The following is a 20,012-nucleotide window of genomic DNA, read 5'->3' as shown; positions in this document are numbered from 1 at the left end:
ACAGTGCTGCGTCGTCTGCTCGAAGGATGCTCGTCTCTCCTCTCGCCAGTGCACGAACGTATCGAAGCGACGACTTACCAGAAACGATGCTGTTGCCGCTGCTGGTGCCCGCGAGGTCTGTCTATACAAACGCCAGCCCTCCAAATAATTCTCCCTTGCAGTGACAGAAGGTGACCCTACTCGCTGCAAAACTCTGCATCCACACTAGCGGATCACGATGCACGCAGCAGCAAGGGGGAGCTCCACGCACGTAGGGGGATGGCCCATGCACGGTCCATTCAGTGAACGACAGGAAGAAGAGAAGGATACAGAGGAGGAGAGGGAGAGATAATAATGATGCCACACACGTAACCCTACTTCTTTTAATCCCTCTTCGAAGAATTGACACTTTATCGTTGGGGAGGTCGAAAACAGCTGCTGGGTATTCTTAATTTTGCGAAAGTGAAAGCTAAAATCCCACTAATAAAAGCAAAGCAATGCAAAACAACACATTTCTAGAGCATTACCCTTGCAAACGAGATGATAATCGTTATTTAATGGATAACCCTAAAATAGTCAGGTATTCAGTCCCCTCACACGATCTATTCTATAGATCGAAATACAGATATTAATTAATTAAATATTAGAAATTTTGGTCATGGATTCCAAACATGGATGTGTGTGATTGGTGTGATTAAATATGTCGACATATTTGACCAGTAGGTGAAGCAAGGTGAATATAACTGGCCTAGAAAGAGCAAAACAGAGTCATTCATAGGCCTATATGAAAACCCAAGACCAAAATGTAGGCCTATAAAATGGTCATCCATGATAAACATAATGGATCCTCTGACTCAAAGTGATAGTGACATCTAGTGGCAAAATATGGAAAGAGACAAAAACAATCCCTTGAAACATGCACCTTCTTCATCTTATAACGATCAATCATGTCATCAGTGTAGTCAGTTGGATTGGACTTTGATAACTCATAGGCCAATTCTAAGTGAATTAAGAAAGAAATAAGATAAAAAGGAGTAAACAACCTCAAATATAAGGCTGAAGACCTAATGGCCCAAACAATATTCCCTTAAGACTGCCAATAACTAGCCTACTTAAAATGTAAAGTGCAACAGTAACAGGTGAGAGGCATAAATTCACTGTGACATGTCGGAGGAAGTGTCTTTGAAGAGAGCGGTACGAACTTCCGGAAACATTTCAGAAGAGGAAGAGGCACTTGCACGTTTGCACCGTGAGTCGCTCTTTTAAACATAACATGCTATTTCTCTCTGCAATGCAATGCTGTATTTAATCATAACGCCATAATAACGTAGCTCCGAAATGAATAGGCTATATGCGTATTAAATTGCTTTATTTAGCGGAAGTCAAATATGGGTCCTGCTAACGGTATTTATACTGTGGCTATAGGCTACTTCTACAGGCTGTCACGTCAGGTCATATATTGGTTAACATTTGGCTTATGTGCAAGGTTTCTCTGATTTGATCCCCACATTTATTGATCAGTTCAATATGAATCAAGGAGAGATGTCTGTACACTGACTAAATGAGCTGGTTATCTAACAGAGATCACAAGACCTGACTGGAATAGCCTAAAATGGCGCATACAAGCCTATTTTAAGTTTAAAAAATTAAAATCATAATTAAATATTGTACAATGCGCCATCATGATGCAGTAAAAGAAGTGCTTATTCACTGTAGCCTAAGTAAGCTGTCAAGTCATGTTTTTTTCTTGAACCTGTATCATTGCCCTAAAATGTTTGTCATTCTATATTCATATATCACTTTCTTGCTCTTTCTTAACGGATGTCATTTGTGTAATACAGTTGTTGTTCAGATTTCTCGCCGATTACTGAGGACAGAGATACCATGTGGGAGTCACATGAGCGTGGATGAGCCGTGAGCTAGGGGCCGCAGAGGGGAGAGTTCCTGCACTGTGACTGCACTAGGAGGGAGGGGGCAGGCCTACATGAGAGGGCCCCTCCAGCCCTCCTGTGTCCTCAACATAAGCAATGAACAGCACAACTGTGCCTCCGGTCATCATCAGCGGGGATGTGGCAGTAACCTATGTCCTGGTGCCATTTTTCCTCATCACCATTATTGGGATAGCTGCAGCTGTGGTAAGTACCTTGATGTCATTGGAGGTGGCTTTCACAGCGTAGAATGTGATGGTGTCATACTCCTCGATGAGGCAAGAGCCAATTGTCCCTGTTGAGCTGGGTGATGATCACAGTTCTTTTCCCCAATAACAATTGACAATTTGATTTGATTTTGTTTTATAAAATTAGTTTTCAAAATGTAAAAAAATTATTTAGTGTATATAATCACAGATTTTTTACATTTTTAAATGTCTCCCTCCATTGAAAATCAGAACCTCTTCATATTGCCAAGAATAATTGTCTGCTCCTCATTCTGATTAAATATTATAGACCTATGTTTTCTGAAATCCACAATCCAAGATTGTCATCACAACATTGGAAAGAGATCACGGAGGGCAGTTTAGGTAGAATTAGCTTTTTCACTTTTTCTGATAAGTTGGCCTGGTTAACAGTCAAGGGCATCCATCATTACTGGATCTATCCACATGAAAGAAATGCAATATTTGTTAACATTGGTGATTAGTAGTGGCCTTATTCAATCACAACTCTTGAATTGTGTCATTTGAAAGGACTCCATATCCATATATATCCATATCCAGACTAAATCCCCCAACAAAAAGTGATTATAGGTAAAATTTTTGTAGATTTTCTCTTTTGTGATTTCACAATCATACTGGCCTCTTCTTGTCCATCTGAGATTATGGCAAACAACCTATAGTCAAACATCATGCATGACAAATGATAAAAACTATTATAATTTAGTAATCTTCTCTTTTTTATTATTACAGGCCATGTATATCCGAAAGAAGAGAAGGTAAGGCTTTTGTTGTGCTCATAAAAAGCATTTCACTTGATAGACATGTTGCAGTGGTTTAACTTGCACTGTTTATCTGTATGGGTCAGACTTGACAGATTACGTCATCAGCTGTTACCTGTGTATTCCTACGACCCGTCAGAGGAGCTGAATGAAGCTGAACAAGAGATGCTTTGGAAAGAAGAAGACACAAAGGTTTGCACACGCTCCACTGTGAGGCCTCATGTAACCACAAAACAGTTACTCAACATATCCTCTGGCAGTTAAACCAAGCTAATGGGTTAATGTGTACACAACATAGAGGTGATGTAATTACATAAATAATAACAGGCTCAAGACAGTGGGGAGGAAAAGGAAGTAATGCATCACTGATAATTCAATCTGTCTGGGTAGAACACACAACAGTAGACCGCAACAGAGACGTTTCAAGAGGTGGCGAAATATTTAATGCTGCAAGAGCTGAAAGTTGATATAATCTGTAAAACAAAAATACATTTTAACACATTAAAGGTCCTATATTATGCAAAATTTACTCCATGTTATAATGCTGTTACCTCCTCAAAAGCATACTCAGAATCGTGTTTTGTTTCATTCACTCATGTCTGAGTAACCCTGAATGATTTCCAAATTTCAAAATGCTCTGTTCCACCTTGAAGTGATAGTTTTCAAGTTAACAGCTAGCTTTTACTTTTAGTTTAGTCAAGATTGGCAATTCAAGGGCTGAAATCATCCAAATGATTCTAGTGAAGGTGTATAGTGCCGTGGAACACTTCCTGTATTAGAACATGACATTACAAGGTTTAACAATGTGAAGAGTGTTTTCCATTTGAAAGAAGAACTCCACAGGATTTGTGTGTCAAACATACGTGAATAAAAAGAACCACAGCTCCAGGTATATTTCTCATAGGGTAACAACATCATAACAGATCAGAAAAAAGTGTAATATGGGCCCTTGAAATATAAATAGATTATTCTCTTGATTGAATCATCAGCTCATTTTTTGAGCTATCAAAGACCTCACAATCTACTTTTCTTAATAGCACTGATAAAAAACACACATTTTTACACATTAGTTTACACAATAGGTGACTGTTGTGGTGTCTGTTTTTTTTTTACGTATTATAACAAAGACCGTGCACATTGACCAACAGTACAACTGCATAATATGCCAGAGTTAGAAGCTAGTTTCCTGTGTTTTTTTCTGTAGTCCTTTACCAGATGTACAGAAGGCACCCGAGAAAGAGGGTTCACAATAAGATAAAATAATAATTTCATAGATTGTCATAGGTTTTGTCACTTATATTTTCTGGTCATTCTTAGTAGCTTTTTAAAAATTGTATCTTCTTTTTTATTTCCAGATTGTACAAGGCTGGGCCAAGCACTATCACCAACAGCGCCCTCTCCTGACCAAAGATGTTAAGGCTTGAACTAGTTCTGTTGTAAATCTACTTGAATGCCTCTGTACAGTTTACCATTCATGTTTAAGTGCAGTGAAGCTACTGAAAAAGCCTTATGCACACAAGATATTCACCCTGCTTTCATGCTAGGGGGCCTCTGCTGTAAGAGAATGTCACCTTTTAGTTTCTGATGCCAATCCTTTGTGCCTGAAAATGTATTTATTTGATTATTTATTGAGTTTATTTTTATGCAATGGTATCAATGGCGAAACTCAAGAATGTATATATACTGATTGTTGATTTGAATTTGTCTATACCAGTGCCAGCAATTTTATTTCACGTTAATTTCTTGCAGTTGTTGAACTTTATTTCACTTTGATGAGTCAGCTCAATATATCCTTTGTTAGACATCCCAATGGTATGTGAGACCAGATGGAAATGAATTATACCCACCTAAAAGACTCATTTGTTACTAAAATGAGTGGTGACTAGTATCAAAAATATGTCCTGTTTAGAAGGCATGGCACAAACTCAAAGTTACTTCTCACTAAAGAATGCCATTGAACTGTCAAAAGCAAAACTCAGGAACTTAGTCGAAACTGTTCTGGATAGAGGAAAAGTGCACTGAAGAAATATAGAATATTAAATAATACACTGAATGTGGACTCCCTTCTAGTAGGGGGGTCTACAACCTGCTTTTCCTTGGTAGTTCCACAGCATAAGATTAAATTACTCGAACTTTCAATTATAGGTGTTATTTCGCAAAGATGCCTTTAAAATACATGCAAACCTTACTGTGACCAGGGTCACCTCTACAGCACGGATTTATAATTTGGACTGGTGGCAGTCTCAGCACAAAAGTTTAATAGTGCACCTCTTAAAATAACTGATAATTATGGTGATAAAGGCAAAACAAAACTTCAGTATCTCAAGCTACACAAAACACATTTGAAATTATTCCAAAGGCTACTAAAAGTTTAAAAGAACTGTTCTTAATGATCAGTTGTTGGATTGTTTTTGTACTTTGAAGATGCTGTTAGACCCATCACAGTAATTATATTGTGATCTATTCAATAAAAAAAATTGTTTCAATAAAAACCTTACCTGTTTTGCACTAATTAAGTTTTGACTATATAATTATATTTTAAGTTTACTGTGAAAGGCCTAGATAATTTTGCTTTGTTCAGTCTTTCTAAGGCTTAATTTTAAACATTTACAAGTGTCATAACAGAACAGGTTTTTTTTTTTTTTTGTGAAGGGCTATTCACTGAAGCAGCTGGATAAGGACTGCTCTGTTTTTGCCCCTCAAATAAAATAAAAGTAAACCAAAAGTGACAAAGAAAAATTCTCTTTATTGACCATTTCTGATACAAATTGTTGTAGGGCACCATAGAAATATAGACATTGTACATTTATATACGTGTACATTAAAAAATGATCCCATCTAATGCATCTAATGGTTGATATTTGATAATTAATTGCAAATTCATTGGAGGATGTCAAAGTAAGAGAAACTAATTGAATATACAATCAATGTGATATGGAAGTGCCAACACACAGTGGCCAGCTGATCAGTGAACGACCAAATCAATGAAAAGCACATTTGTCCATGAAAAATCGGAAAACATTTCAGTGCACCAGATTTTTATTTTTAAAAAGGATAAAAACACACACCTACTAAACTACCACAGTCAGCGAACACAGTTGCCAAGCTGACAGGTCTCCCTGACTTGCTTCACACATTAAAAATCACCTGTCTGCAAGCTCTGTTTATGAATGAGCCAAAAAAAAAAAAAAAAAAAAAGTTGCGTACAGTCAGGTAAAAACAAAGAAAAAAAAACAAAACTCACAACTATGCAAAGATGACGCTTCCAACGCACGCCACAGGTTACATTAAAAACAGAAAACCAGTTAATGCAATATTAGGTAAAGTAAGCTGTTGAGTGAGGTATGAAGATTCTAGGCTGAGTTTGCCTGTTTGCAGTTTTCCGGGTTTTGTCATTGAGGTTGTAGCAGCTTAGGTGTGGAAAAAAACCCAGTTAAGTGGATTGTGGCCAAAGATTCCCTGACACTTACAGATACAAACATCCTTTACCTGTAGCTGACAACGCAAGAACAACAATGTACTAAGCAGTGACAGAAGGACCAAGCTTGGTGAAGCAGAGAGCTAAAATGGAATGAAATAAGCCGTTATAGAGATAGTCGTGCCACCAATATCCTCACAAACAGCCTCCTTGTTTAAGCAGTTGCAATAAACTTTTGAATGAGCGCTTGGAAATTGACAAACAGCATTTGAAAAGCTCCCTGAAGAAACGATACTGATGCTCCCAGCCTAGAGCTCTGACAAGATATCCTTAATACATTTGTTAAAGATTAGTTATCATACAAAACACTCATGTTACCCAAACAAAGAACTACTACGTCTGATTGGACTACTTGATTAACAATACAATCTCTCCACTACAAGCATAGACTGAAAGTTTATGAACTATTTGCCTACAGGAATTAGGGGGTGAAGTTGATAAATTTTGCTCTACGGTGAGACAGAGGGGGTTATATTTGACAGAAAAAGACATCTCTACCATCAGTGATCTACTTTCATCCTAAACTTTTGAAGCCCATCTAGTATACAATGCAAACAGATTTGTTAAACCACTTCACACGACGCACACGTTATGGTTTAGGTAAAATTCACCTTTGTCCAGTACAAAACATGAAGAAAACTATATACGCCCTACCATCTTGGATGCAGGTACAACAAATAACAGTAAGCAGAGAAATCATGATTTGGGAAAATTAGAGTCCAGGTTCCACAGAGCAGAATATTTGTCCAGTATAAAAGACAGAAAAGGGCTGTTGACTTGAACGTTATTTCTTAGATCTATGCTTAAGCAAGGTCCATCGGTCTATCCAGTGCTGCTGCATGATATTATGTATGCGTTACACCCTCCAGTGGTAGCAGGGTTTTTGGTGAACATGGTGGTGGCACTGGTGTTGGAAAATACAGCCCAGTTCTTGTTAACAGTAAGTCAGTATGTTGAGTGAGGTAGCATGCGAAATTACTGTTCTTCCTCATCTTCCTCCTCCTCTTCCTCAGATGATTCCTTGGATGCTTTTTCTTCCACCTCCTTCAAGAAAAAAATAAAAGTTGTTTTAATCAAACTACTCCCACGGGTACACGCTTTTGAAATGGTCCAAGGGCCGTCAACATGTAGTACAATAGATGCTTGTGATTCATGTCTTAACCATGACTGCTTTAACTCCAAGAACCAACATGAGGGAAAAAAAAACAATATAAAACCCTTTGATAAACCACCATAGCATAAAAACCCCATGGGAAGAGTGAGCCATCTGTAGTCTAAAGTGATTCATAGGCCCAATGAGTCACTCAACAAGTTTGCTTTTGCCAAAACAAGTTCATTCATAAAAATATTTGAGCCTCTTCAGTAGGGTAGCTTTAGGTCATTCCTTTGTGTGACTAATGTAATCCAGACTTCTTTAAGTGTACGCCCAGACCATGCACATGACCAAATGTTACTACAAGACCACATTCGCTTTCTAGCGTAAACACAAGCCAATTGAGACTGTATGCGCAGGCATTTTAATGGAAAAATAAACCTAGAGCTAAAAAAAAAAAGAAAAAAAAAGTGAATTACTACAGGCCCTTTGAAAACGCACTGCCAGGCCGTAATGAGTAAAGTGACTAGTCAGAAAGGAAGCAAGAGTCATGCAAAAAGATTAGGGGTAAATGTAGTTTGGTCCTGTAGACAGTCATTCCAAACATAATTCAATTGGGAAAGGAATGGCATAACAAATGTGAGCGTTGAAGCAACATGCAGCTAGGCAGGGTGCTTACCTCCTTCTTGGGCCTTCCTCTGCGTTTCGCTCCTCCAGCTGCGGCGGTTGTAGCCTTCTGCGATAAGAAAATAAAATGCAATGTTAACACACAGCGATCCTTGATATACAGTATCACTAGCCCATCATGAGTGCTGCCTCTGTTTGCCTGGAGATGGCAGCAGTATCTCAGTAATAAGCCAGATGGAGCGGGGCATTGGGTTCATTGGCCATTATCTGGAAGGCCGACAGGAACTGCACACAGGGCACTCCAGTTCGCTGGCCACCTGGTTTGAGGCTCAGAGACAGCTGGTTGGACTGGGCAAAATGCTCCACAGCGAAACACAATGCAACCAAATCTATATCATCCATGCATTTGCAGTCAGTCTATCAGTCTCTCCACCAAAACAGCAGCGAAAAAGCACACAGGGAGCTGAAGGGTAGGGGAGCGGGAGAAAAATCAGTTGTTGCTATGGAGACGACAGGCAGAGAAGAACTAGGGCTGTGTGCTGGTGGGGGCGGGGTGTGTGTGGGGGGTGCTCTTAGTGTCAGCTTGGTAACAGTCTTGCGGCCTCTGCACCTGCACCGCACTGTGCATGACAAGATACAGGAAGCAGGAGGACAGGAAGTACACAAGTGAGCATCACCCAAGGCAGCAGGGTAAGGCTTTAACAACTCAAATCTGAGATGACAGTTTAGGAGTGAAACTGTCAGCCAATAAACCAAACACTAAATTTGGATGACTCCAATCATAGTGCAGTGTCCCACAGGAGTGATTTGTTGCCCTATGAGTTGAGATGCCCACCTTTATTTTGTAGGCTACTAAACGACACCATGACCTTAAGATGCAGGAGATAGTTTGTTGCAGGACTTACTTTCTTGGTGGCAGTCTTGTTTTTGCTGCCCTTTGGTCGCCCTCTTGGCCTCTTTGGAGTTGGAGAGCCGCTGGACTCCTATTTAAAAAAAATTAAAAAAGTCAATTAACACAAACAAGACCACCCATCCATTTAAATAATTGTGTATATGTATATGTGTATATGTGTATATATATATATTTGATAAAGTACCTTTGAGTGTGTTCAACAAACGATAATGTTGTAATTATGTGTAGTCACACATGGCTGGACATCAGAGTAGACCATGGTTTGGGATGAAAACAAATTGTATAATTGAGTCATACTACTCCCCTTATGATTCACATATAAAAAGTAATTAGACATAAAACTGCCACTTTGAGCAGTTATACATTGTGTCATGGCCGACTCATCTCTTATCACATTTCTACGGTTCCAAACCGCAGCTCGTAGCAACTGTGGAATTCAATACTAAAACACAACATGTTGAGTGACAGCTATATGAGCCATCCTGCGCTTTGACTCTGCTATGTCATCCATTAAATGGTGAACAGAGGTGGGCAGTGAGGAGGTTAAAACCGGTTTAAAGGTGTTGGGTTACAGGTTGCTTACAAACCAGGGAGACACAGGAAGTGTGTAGTCTACATTTACACTAATCATGAGGTGAGTAAATGGTCAGAGGGGCTTGTTGCAGCCATATGTTCAGTGTTCAGTTTACCAAAGGGGTTTAGGCACTTAATGGGATATGCATGCACCTTTACCTGCACAGTAGCTTAGGCTACTGAGACAGTGGTGATGTTAGTCACTGCATTACCTGCATGACTAAGAAAGTGACATTCCCTCTCTGAAATGCCAAGAATTACAGGTCGTGGGTGTTATACCTGGGGCTGCTTGCGGGGTCTTCCACGCCCCCTCTTCTCAGTTGCCTCCTTCTCCTTCGGTGAGACTGTCCCCTTGTCGCTCATGTTTGCTTCCTTTTCAGACCTACGAAATAAATCACACGACTCAGGCGGGTTGCAGTGGAGAAGGGCACACGCGCACTGGGCTAACCGCGTCACCCATTTGTCCACGACCAACCAAAGATGCACACACACATTTAAGTCAATTAATCCTTGCTTATTTCCCGGTCTATTTACGTCTCGAATGCGCAGAGTTGCAAAGCCTAATGGTGCCGGGCAAACAGAGGATTGACTTCAAACCGGCTTCAATGATATGCTAAGACACGGTAGGCAGTAAGAGGCCGCGCCAATCTGCATAAAGCCAGCTGAACTCGATGCTCTCTTCGCGGATCGACCATGATTCCAGGCCCGGTGTCTCGTCCCTGAGCCGTGGGCCTGTGCGTACTCCTCTATCATGGAGGCAGAATGTGCTTCGACAAACAATGGCTGCTGTGTGCCGCCAACACCGCAGTTTACAGATTGGATTTTGCAGGGAGGCTACCGAAAAGCTAGTGAACGCGTAGACTCGGTTTCGCTTTTTGCGGCGAAAGCAAGACCCGCGCAAAGCAACAAAGGCTCCTTCCATTTGATAAACGTGCAGCCACATTGAAACACAATAGCCCATCGAGCATGCAAATGAATGTAAGTCGCATTTACCGTCAGGAATAAAGTTCAGAGGATTAGAAGACGAATTGTTCCCTCGTAGCTGGTTATTCCCGATTAAAAAGCCTTGCACCTATCCATAGGCTACAGTCTTTATTCGTCAGACAACGCGCAGCCCGCCCATTTAAAAGACCAGGTCATGCAGCCCTCCAACCCCATCGAATTAAAATAGAAAGCAGAGCAAATAAAATCGGAAATAAAATAGGTTTGAAAATATTTACCGTAAAGCTGAGTTTTTTCCAACGACGTCCTAAAAATAGCATGCACGTCTAGTCTCCGGCAGATAAAGGAAAAAGGCGCCAGCCAGGAGGAGTTTGGGGGCAATTTAAAGAGCCGCCCTCACGGGAGCAGAAACACTGGAGGGCGGAGATATGATAAATGGGCCACCAACAGCACGAGCGCAGCCCAGCCCCCCTCACGTATCCCAATGTCCAGGTTTAACTTCAACACTTCGAATATGTGCAACAGTTTTACGCACAAGAGTCACCAGCAGAGAAATGTAACATATTAGAAATACCATGTCGCTGATAACACTGCTAATATGCGCGCGTGTCCTCCAGCTCTGCACAGCCCCATGTCTCCATGGTGATGGGTAAAATGGTGAGTGAACCATGACCTCCCCCAATATAAACAAACAGTCTTTAGGTTGAAGTGAAATGGTTCTTTCTTTAAATGGTGTCCACTTCCATTTCATTCACACTGTAGCTTTTCATAAACTGAGCAGACCAGTTTTTCAGTATGCAATACTTACATGTATAAGGTAACGAAAGCATATATCATATGTATAGTAATCCTATATATTGCTACATTGTGGCCAAAACCTGATTAAATGGAGAGTGAGAGTGAGTTATTCTGAACCAGGGGTATAGGGACCCTTTGAGGCATACAAGCACTTTGCTGGGGGTATTTGGAATTATTTCCGATTTTTAGCAGGAGGAGAAAGTGAACAGTAATTCAATTTAAAAAATGCTATCTGTAGTAGCCTATATGCATAAACATATAATGACTCACAATATGAAGAAAACTGATTTGTTATTGAATTTGCTGTGAGTTAGAGGGTACCTAGTGAGTTAGAGGGTAAGAAATGTCTCAATCACACATCATCAAACCATAAATAATTTCAGTTGGATGACTACATGTCAATATGTTTGCACAGCCAAAGACAGGGTAGATATACATGTTAACGTAACCAGCCATGAGTCCTTTGTGTCCTCTGTACAGAAAAATCTGCCTGTGTCTTTTGTGAGTAGGTCTTCAGATTCATGATCTGATAAAGAGCAGAGGCTGAATATTTAAGGACCTGCTATATCTGTCACTTAGAGGCTTTGTTTTTTGTTTTTTCATTCATTACCAGTGCTTGTTGAACCTCTAAATTGTAATAAATTACAGTGCATCAATATTAAATTTGATCCACTATTTTTTTTATTGTTTCCATTTTTGCAATGATGTTTTTTTAAGATTTTATTTTAACAAATTTTGTTTGTCCCATCCAAACCACATATATGGCAATGAAAAAAGTTTTAAATAGAACGGCATCTTCGCTCCTACTCTGGGTCAGTTAATTAGTAATTTAAGTTGCATACCAGCCACTTACATCTCTACGGACTCAAATTCATCTTGTCTCATTCAGGTGTTGTCTGCCTTTGCATTTGAAAGAGATAAGCATCTAAACCTTTTTCTTTGGGGGAGGCATTTTGTATATTAGAGGAGACCTGGTGACTTGGGTTGATGGGACAGGGAGGTAGTATCCAAGAGCATACTTAAGTAAGAGTAGAGTTATTTAAGAAATTATTACCCTATTTAAGTAGGAGTAAAAAGTATTTAATAAGCCTATCTTTCTAGATGTAACATAGATCACTATGATCAGAAAAAGTAAATTCTATATGAATGTTGAACCTTAAGCCTTCAAAGAACTTAATCATTTGACATTGACAATATAAAGCTTTGTCTTTGTGATGGCCATGAGAAGAGTAACCAAAACTTTTTCTCAAGTGTGAGTACACTCACTGTTAAATATATTCTCTCTATACTCATTATGAGTAAAAGTATGGTGCTAGACAACTACTTTGAGAAGTTTTTTTTTTTTTTTTTTTTGAAGCACTATCCACTTCTAATTACAGTTCGCAATCACCCTGACCTACACGATTTTTAAATTTTGAACTCTTTTATTTTTTTATTGCTATATATACTACATGATTACACCTCTGCACTATGATGTGTACAAATGTAATCCGGTGCCACTGTAGTCGTTCCACAGTAGAATAGAGCAAGGCGAGATGGCGTACAGGGCATGAATGAGGGAGTGCTTTTCTCAATGACTCCAATGTTCTGCTCAGCATGTGCTTGCCTGGCATGCCACCCCTCTCCCACCCCTGGTTCTCACTCTATTCACTTCCTTCCTCCCTGTCTTCCCCAAATACTTCAGGCCCATCCCCCACAGCCTCACACATCCCTGCCATACTCAGCCCACAGCATGGTGGAGGCTGGAGGAGAAAGAGGGAGAGAGTAGGGCTGGGCGATAGGGCAAAAAAAGAGAAAGAACATATATATATATTATATATATATATATATATATATATATATATATATATATATATATATATATATATATATATATATATATATATATATATAGATATATAGATAGATAGATAGATAGATATATAGATATAGATATAGATATATAGATATATATTACTTATATTGATCAGTCATAATTTTCAACTTGAATTTATTAAAACAAACAAAAATGCCCTTCAGTATTAATTTTATGAACAGAAATAAAACACAAAGTCTGAACTCAGTTCCAACAACAATCTTTTACTGACACAAGATCAGTTTTAGACCTCTCGATTACAAAGCTCATCATTGACAATTTGAAATACAATAAAAACTGATCAACTCCACGGTCCTATAAGAGAGTGGCCACTGCTTCACAAATGCTTCTGTCTATTCAACTACTCACTTTGACAATAATGAGAGTACTGGACACTGTGCGACAAGCTCTGAAAGAAGCACATGAATCTGGCATAAAATATGTGTTTGAAATTTAAAAGTACAGTAGTATATCAGTAATTTAAAGTTGAATTAAGATAAAAGAACCAATGTTCCAGAAAACAACTAACTAGACATAATTTTTAAAACAACCTCCGCTGTGATATAATATTGTTTAGTTTATTTATCCAAAATCCCAGTACAGTGTTAAAATAAATATAGATAGACTTTCTTAAATGAATTAGGTCCACAGATCTAACAATTTTGGCTGTAAAAATAAATTACCATGGCAACATTTATATGGGCCATGACCCTGCGTTTTGAGCATCACTATCTACTATACACTATCCCCCTTAAGTAATGTGACTAATCAGCTTTGTGCCAGTTACTATTACCCATCACATCAGCCTTCTACCACTTTGAATGAAAGGAGACATGCAAAATGGGAAGGATTTACAGTGACAATCCAAACCAGATTTTAAAGCGTGTACATCACTCCATCTGATTTGCACGACAAAAATAACTGATTATAGAACTACAGACTTGCTAATTTAAGTGAGCCAATTTGAATGTAAATGCTAATGAAATCTAGCAGGAGACACTTCCATATCAGATCTTCAGAGTGTCTCAGGCTTGGTGAACTCGGGCAGACAGAATCCTATTAAACATTGGAGAGACGAGGGGGGGTCTTGACCCACTTTGGCATGCTCACCCCTCCCCCACCCTGTGTCCTTCTGCCCTTTTTTCACTGTATACATCTACACATTCATGAGTTTTTTTTTAATTTTTAAATTTTATTATTATTATTTTTTTTAAAATCAGGCTCAAGATGTCTACTCTACGGTACAAGGTGGATCACAGATGTGGATACAAAACATCCTATTCCTGCCTGGGATTCCCCTTTCCTTTTCCTTTTTTTTTTTTTTTTTTTTTTTTGGCCGTTGGATGAGCCGGGACATGACTAACACACACATACACACACACACACACACATACACACGCGACTAACATCCTCCAAAGAGAGGGGGAAAAAATGGCGGGAGAGAGAGGGACAGAAGAGAAGTGGATTGGGGAGGGGTGTAGAGGAAAAGTGTGGGAGCTGAAGTTGAAAGGCAAGGCAAGGTGGGTGGGAAGAGAGAGAGAGAAAGAAAGGGAGATGAGGGAGAAGAGAGAAAGAGGGAGGATGGAGTGTGGGTGGGGTGGGTGCTGCTTGGAGGGGTGATCAGAGGTTAGTGGGCGGGGGATGGGCACTCATGAGTAGTATCTTAGTCACACACAAACAGAGGAAGTAGCGCGTGCAGCCTGTTTAGTGAACACACAGCTCTGTATTTAGCGTGGAGACTCCCATATTCACAATATAATAGGTGCATTTAGCTCAAACTATTCCTCGGGCTTCCTCTCGTCTCTAAATCACTCCTCCACGCTCCCTTTTTAAATAGCATATCCCGGCCACTTCCTGAGAGTTTTGGACCGGGATCTACAGCATGTATAAGTCATAGTGTGTGAGTCAGTCGAGGAATATTTGGACAGAGTAAATGCCATATGTCTGATTCAGTGTCATCTAAGGGCGCGCGTCTAAATCCATGTATTATTTCACTGTGTATTTTCATAGCATCCTGGTATGTAGCTGCTAATAGAAGCATCTCATTCATGGTGGAAGATTCACTTTGACTTGACCTCTGCTCAAAAGGGGCAGGGTCAGCTGAGGTCCAATGAAGCAGACAGATTACTGCCTGGAGGACCTCTTCATTTGAAAATTATATTCAGTTCAGTTTGTACGAGCCAAGACAGCTCCTTTGCCCTTCAAATATACAGTAGAAGGATCAAAGGGCACGTAGAGAGGATTCTTGCTTCTAGTGTAGCCCTACTCTACTGTAACGATAAACCACGAGAGAAACTTCAGTGTGTCACAAGCCCTGATCACTGACGCCATCTGGTGGCCAAAGGTGTAAATGCTATGAAAATGCAAATGATTTTATGTTTGAGGGGGAAATAGGTGATGTAACGTCTCTTTTGACCTAAGCATTTATATTCATTGCATAAAATATGTGTGTTAGTGTGTCTGTCTCTACAACCACTCGGGATGGTATGGCTTTCGTGTCCCTCAAAGTGGCATGTTGGGTAGTTATGGAGATGTCCAGGAGAGGGTAGTGTTAGTCAATAAGAAAAAGCTCTAGACAGCGTGAAACTTGTCTGGAACCGATAAGTCTATAATATCTGCTGTAAAAATCAAATGTCACCGGTGCACGGAAGAAATGAAACTATAGCTTTCCAATCCTACGTTTAATTCAGCACGTTCTTTACAAACGAAAACATAAACAGACAGTTGGCTGGAGGTTGGACTGACCCTGGTTAGGTGGGTTTGCGTCCCTCCAAAGTGGAGCGCGCGTCGGGACTGTGTCAGTGTGACAGATGAGCGCGCGTCCTCAGCTGGAGGGTAATAAATGAGAGTCACCTTGTGACGCTGCATCTGGACGTTCAATTCACGTTCTTCGCGCTGTCCCGGCTGATTGATCAAACGGGAAGGGCCCGCCTGTCCACTTTGGGCCTGTCACACGGGGCTTGGCAGCGGCAGTCTCCGGAGACAGCGCCGGGCTGCGCCACATCTGTGCGCTTCTTACTTTATCACTGCTTTTATTTCCACTGGGAACAGGCAGCGCCAGCCTCAGAGCACAGTGCTGATGTGATGAGCACAACAACAAATCAGAGGGCGGCTTTACAGTGATGATAAAATGTTTACAAACTCTCCACAAAGCAGGTGCTTGGCTCACACCACTCTGGACTCGCTCCAGCATTTGTCTTATTGATTGCATTTTGACTGGCAACCCCCTCTCAGGCAATTGGGCGAGAGCCCTCGTGTTTCCAGACCACAGCAAATATAATTGGGCTGAACAAGGACAACACACACTTTTTCAGAAAAATAGGGCAAGTTTTATCTGTCTGTGGAGAAATCTCATGACACGCCTGGCTGACTCTAAAATATCTGAATACATTTAAATTGAATTTTCCATGTTCAAAGAAAACAATATAAAGGCCATCATGAGGATCCAGTTTGGTTGGGGACACTCTATGGACATTGTCAAAATTGATCATATATTAAGAGTGGCCTAAACATTCATCTGAGTTAAGGCGTCTTACCTGAAAAATGAATATGTTGTAAAGAATCATTTATAAAGAACACAGATCCCAGATTATGTTTGCAAAGATGGGAGATCATGTTGATTTTTAAAGGAAAAGTCTCCATCAAGGCCTAAATCCAAGTTGTTGAAGATGGACAGTCTGAGGAGGCTGAGGGTTCTACTGCTGCAGTGCAGATGGGGTGGTTTTGACTTGCGACACATAGCAAAGTTCTTACTGAACATACACCTCAGCTTGATTAGTCGAGCTGAATCCTTTACTACACTTGGTTGTCCCTCCTCAGAGCCCTGCATGAGGCATAAGTTGTGGCAGGACGTCCCACAGTGGTGATCAGTTGACAGCTCTCCTCTGTGTCACCAGGATGTTCGTCTCTGCCTTGACCACAACGCAGTGTTGAGTGTCTTTGAGTCATGGTGTCAGATCTCGGCATATTGATGAGGGATTGGTCCAATGAAGATGGACTGTGAGGCTGCCACCCGCGGGGGGCAGTGGAGACGGATGGATCCATTTGAAATGCAGAGGGGGCTCCACTGCCACATTAACTATTTAAGCGTGGTTATCTCTGGGTAATGGTATGCCAGCAGCCCCGGAACAAACTATAAAACACAGGCTATAGGTGTGGGCAAGATGCTAATGTGATCGTACAGAGAATGCCAAACTGAGGGATCCATGTCATTCTACAGAATGTCTTGATTTTCAGTGATAATTTCGATTTGGCATTTAAATCAGACGCCTTTCCTAACACAACCTGCAAAAAGTACGGAGAGTACGAAATGTGAAGTGTCTTACCCATGGACACAATGGCATCTTTACAAGCACATTATGTAACTTTGCCATTTCGAGGTGTTTTAATACATAAAAAATAAATATATGCCTTGATGCTTCGAGTGAAAATTGTCCTGGTGGGGTCACATTTTGACAACAGTAAATCAATTGCTAAAATATTCTGTTTTAGCAGAACACATGGCTAATAATAAGATACCGTGGACAATAGCTCAAAACAGCTTTTAATACAGTTGGAGTTTTTCTAGAAGACATTTCACAGTTGGTTACCTCACTTGTAAAGGACTTGCTCTTACAATACACAGTTTTCTCACTTTTCGAGAGGGCACATAGCTCTAACCCCAAGTAAGATGGAGTAAAAGAGGTCCGCACACTGGCCTGGTTTTCCAACAAGCCTTAAATGATGTAGTTAACAGCGCTGGGCTCCACAGCAAATGAAACAGAACCTGGAGCAGAGGAGAGGGCACGCAATGTCTACAAGGACCCTAATGTTACAAAGAAAGTGCACTCATTACAATAGACTGGCTCCCCTTGAGAGAAAAGACAATACGAGTTTTGACTTTGCCTGTTGTGTTTCAAGCTACTGCCTTAAGCTAAGTGTGTAGAATAGAGAGGGCCACAGGAGGTGTAATGTAAGTGGGTGTAAGAATACAGAAAAAAAATGATTCATGTTCAGAGCAGATATGTGGCACACTGGTTAGTATTTTCAACTCACAGCCAGAAGGTGCTGGGTTCAATTTACCAGGCAGAAGATTGTATTTTCTCCCCATGTTTTTGGGTACTTCTAACTCCAAAAACACATGGGGTTAGGTTGTCTAGTAGAAGCAGTGCAAATAGAGCTCAACGGTGACTGCCCATCCCCTGATTTTCCGAAACACACAAAAACCATTTATCAGAATACTGCATTTTAAATGTGCTTGTTGGATTTAAAACAATCACGTTATAGATATTAGATATAGATATATTTCGAAAAGCCTATGGGAAATACAGAGAAAAGGGGAAATTTACTTCTGAAACCAAGGGGTGGTGGTCACTGTTGAGCACCACTGCAGAACTCTGCATTAGCTCAACTTACAGGACCATAAATATTTGATTGAATTATATACCAGAAATAATTAGCCTACATTTAAATCTTAAATCATTTTACGCCACACAGAGAAAGAGGTCGATTAAATGGTTGTCTGAAGTTTGTCTAAGTTTAATATTATATCATATTTAATATTATATTAGAGAATTTGTCTAGGGCTAAAATATATTGGAACATATAATTTAATTTCTATTCCGGCAAATTTTGTAAGTTTAACTCTACTATATTTCTTTAATTAAGCCCCAATTCCCACACACATTTTTAAACACACCCAAGAGCAGTAACATTTAAGAGAAGACTCAAATATGAACTGTTACAATAATATAAGAATCATCTGCATTTCAGAACATGTTTGAAGAGGTCTGAACTAAAGAGGTCAGCAGGTTTTATTCAAACAGACCTTCATGGAGACCTGATATATTATTTAAAGGTACATTGTGTAACTTACCGGGTATGTCAAATGCTTTTCTCCATGGAGATGCTATTGCTTTCTCTAGAATGTTTCTCAGTATGATATTAAACCTATGCATCTTCACGGAGCCAAAACTAGACCAAGTTACAGGTCAGATCTGTGGAGAGGCAACGACGGTCACAGTCAGAATGCCTGTTTCTCGAGGTATTTTTGAGCTATAAATCTACCTGTAATTTAAAAAAAAAGTAAGGTGTTTAATGTCATACTGTGGAACATTCCAGGCAGAGCAATGACATATATGGAAACAAGCAGGTTAGATAGTACACATTTAAAGTGCCAATATTATGCTATTTTCTGGTCTATGTTATTGTACGAGTTGTGTTTTGTTTCATTCACTCATGTTTAACACAAAATCCTGCGTATCTCCAGTAGATTAGACTACTGTAACAGCCTGCTCACTGGCCTTTCCAAACGAGCTGTGAGAAAGCTCCAGTACATCCAGAAAGCTGCAGCTTGGGTCCTGACTTGAACTAGAAAGTACAAAAGTAAGTCCTGTGCTCAGGTCTCTGCACTGGCTTCCTGTGGCTCAGAGAATAAACTTTAAAGCAGCTCTGCTTGTGTAAAGTCTCTCCATGGCCTAACACCAAAGTACATCTCAGACATGTTAGTGCGATATGAACTATCTCACACTTTGTGGAGCTAAGGGACTGACCTCCTGCTGGTGCCCAGAGTCAGGACTAAACACGGCAGTCAGCGTTTCAGATTCACGCAGCTAAAACCTGGAAAAGTCTTCCTGGACATGTGAGAAAGGCCTCTACTTTGATGCTGTTTAAATCCAGGCTCAAAACATTTCTGTTAAGCTGCATATGACTGAAAGGTTTTCATTCTGCACTGTTCTCTCTCTCTCTTTAAAATTTTATGATGATTATTTATGTTTTGATTTCTTTTTATTGTGATTTTAATGTATTTCTTATTCTCTAAAGCACTTTGAATTACTTTGTGTAA

At 40.1% G+C, this 20,012-nt stretch overlaps 2 protein-coding genes across 3 annotated transcripts; one reads left to right on the top strand and one right to left on the bottom strand.

Annotated features, from left to right (window-relative positions):
* The first annotated feature begins 1,089 nt into the window (after positions 1–1,089).
* On the top strand, positions 1,090–5,402 carry smim29 (small integral membrane protein 29). Its single transcript, XM_020929954.2, has 5 exons — positions 1,090–1,228; positions 1,821–2,114; positions 2,882–2,907; positions 2,997–3,102; positions 4,266–5,402. The coding sequence occupies exons 2-5, from the start codon at positions 2,007–2,009 to the stop codon at positions 4,332–4,334; spliced, it is 309 nt and encodes a 102-aa protein (XP_020785613.1). The 5' UTR covers positions 1,090–1,228; positions 1,821–2,006; the 3' UTR covers positions 4,335–5,402.
* A 234-nt stretch (positions 5,403–5,636) lies between these two features.
* Positions 5,637–10,933, bottom strand: hmga1a (high mobility group AT-hook 1a). 2 transcript variants are annotated; one of them, XM_020929850.2, is made up of 5 exons: positions 10,815–10,933; positions 9,874–9,976; positions 9,014–9,091; positions 8,161–8,217; positions 5,637–7,432 (listed from the first exon to the last, which is right to left on the bottom strand). In XM_020929850.2, exons 2-5 carry the CDS (start codon positions 9,955–9,957, stop codon positions 7,364–7,366), a joined length of 288 nt encoding a protein of 95 aa, XP_020785509.1. In that variant the 5' UTR covers positions 9,958–9,976; positions 10,815–10,933; the 3' UTR covers positions 5,637–7,363. The 2 variants fall into 2 exon arrangements, with proteins under 2 accessions (XP_020785509.1, XP_020785510.1); XM_020929851.2 differs by lacking the exon at positions 10,815–10,933 and adding an exon at positions 10,588–10,730.
* Between the last annotated feature and the right edge of the window lie 9,079 nt (positions 10,934–20,012).

This window comes from Boleophthalmus pectinirostris, unplaced genomic scaffold (genome assembly GCF_026225935.1).
Source record: "Boleophthalmus pectinirostris isolate CB_2022bp ecotype Guang Dong unplaced genomic scaffold, ASM2622593v1 HiC_scaffold_8, whole genome shotgun sequence".
Taxonomy (NCBI): Eukaryota; Metazoa; Chordata; class Actinopteri; order Gobiiformes; family Gobiidae; genus Boleophthalmus; species Boleophthalmus pectinirostris.
The sequence above is the reverse complement of the archived record's forward strand: the minus strand, read 5'-3'. Positions and strand labels throughout refer to the sequence as shown.

Bases quoted from the DNA above. Each gene is read 5' to 3' on its own strand.
- smim29 (XM_020929954.2), top strand. From the start codon at position 2,007: ATGAACAGCACAACTGTGCCTCCGGTCATCATCAGCGGGGATGTGGCA. The intron at 2,115-2,881 runs GTAAGTACCTTG...TTATTATTACAG, and splicing joins TTGGGATAGCTGCAGCTGTG to GCCATGTATATCCGAAAGAA. The intron at 2,908-2,996 runs GTAAGGCTTTTG...TGTATGGGTCAG, and splicing joins TATATCCGAAAGAAGAGAAG to ACTTGACAGATTACGTCATC.
- hmga1a (XM_020929850.2), bottom strand. From the start codon at position 9,957: ATGAGCGACAAGGGGACAGTCTCACCGAAGGAGAAGGAGGCAACTGAG. The intron at 9,092-9,873 runs GTATAACACCCA...TTTTTTAAATAG, and splicing joins GACCCCGCAAGCAGCCCCAG to GAGTCCAGCGGCTCTCCAAC. The intron at 8,218-9,013 runs GTAAGTCCTGCA...TTCTTATCGCAG, and splicing joins ACAAGACTGCCACCAAGAAA to AAGGCTACAACCGCCGCAGC.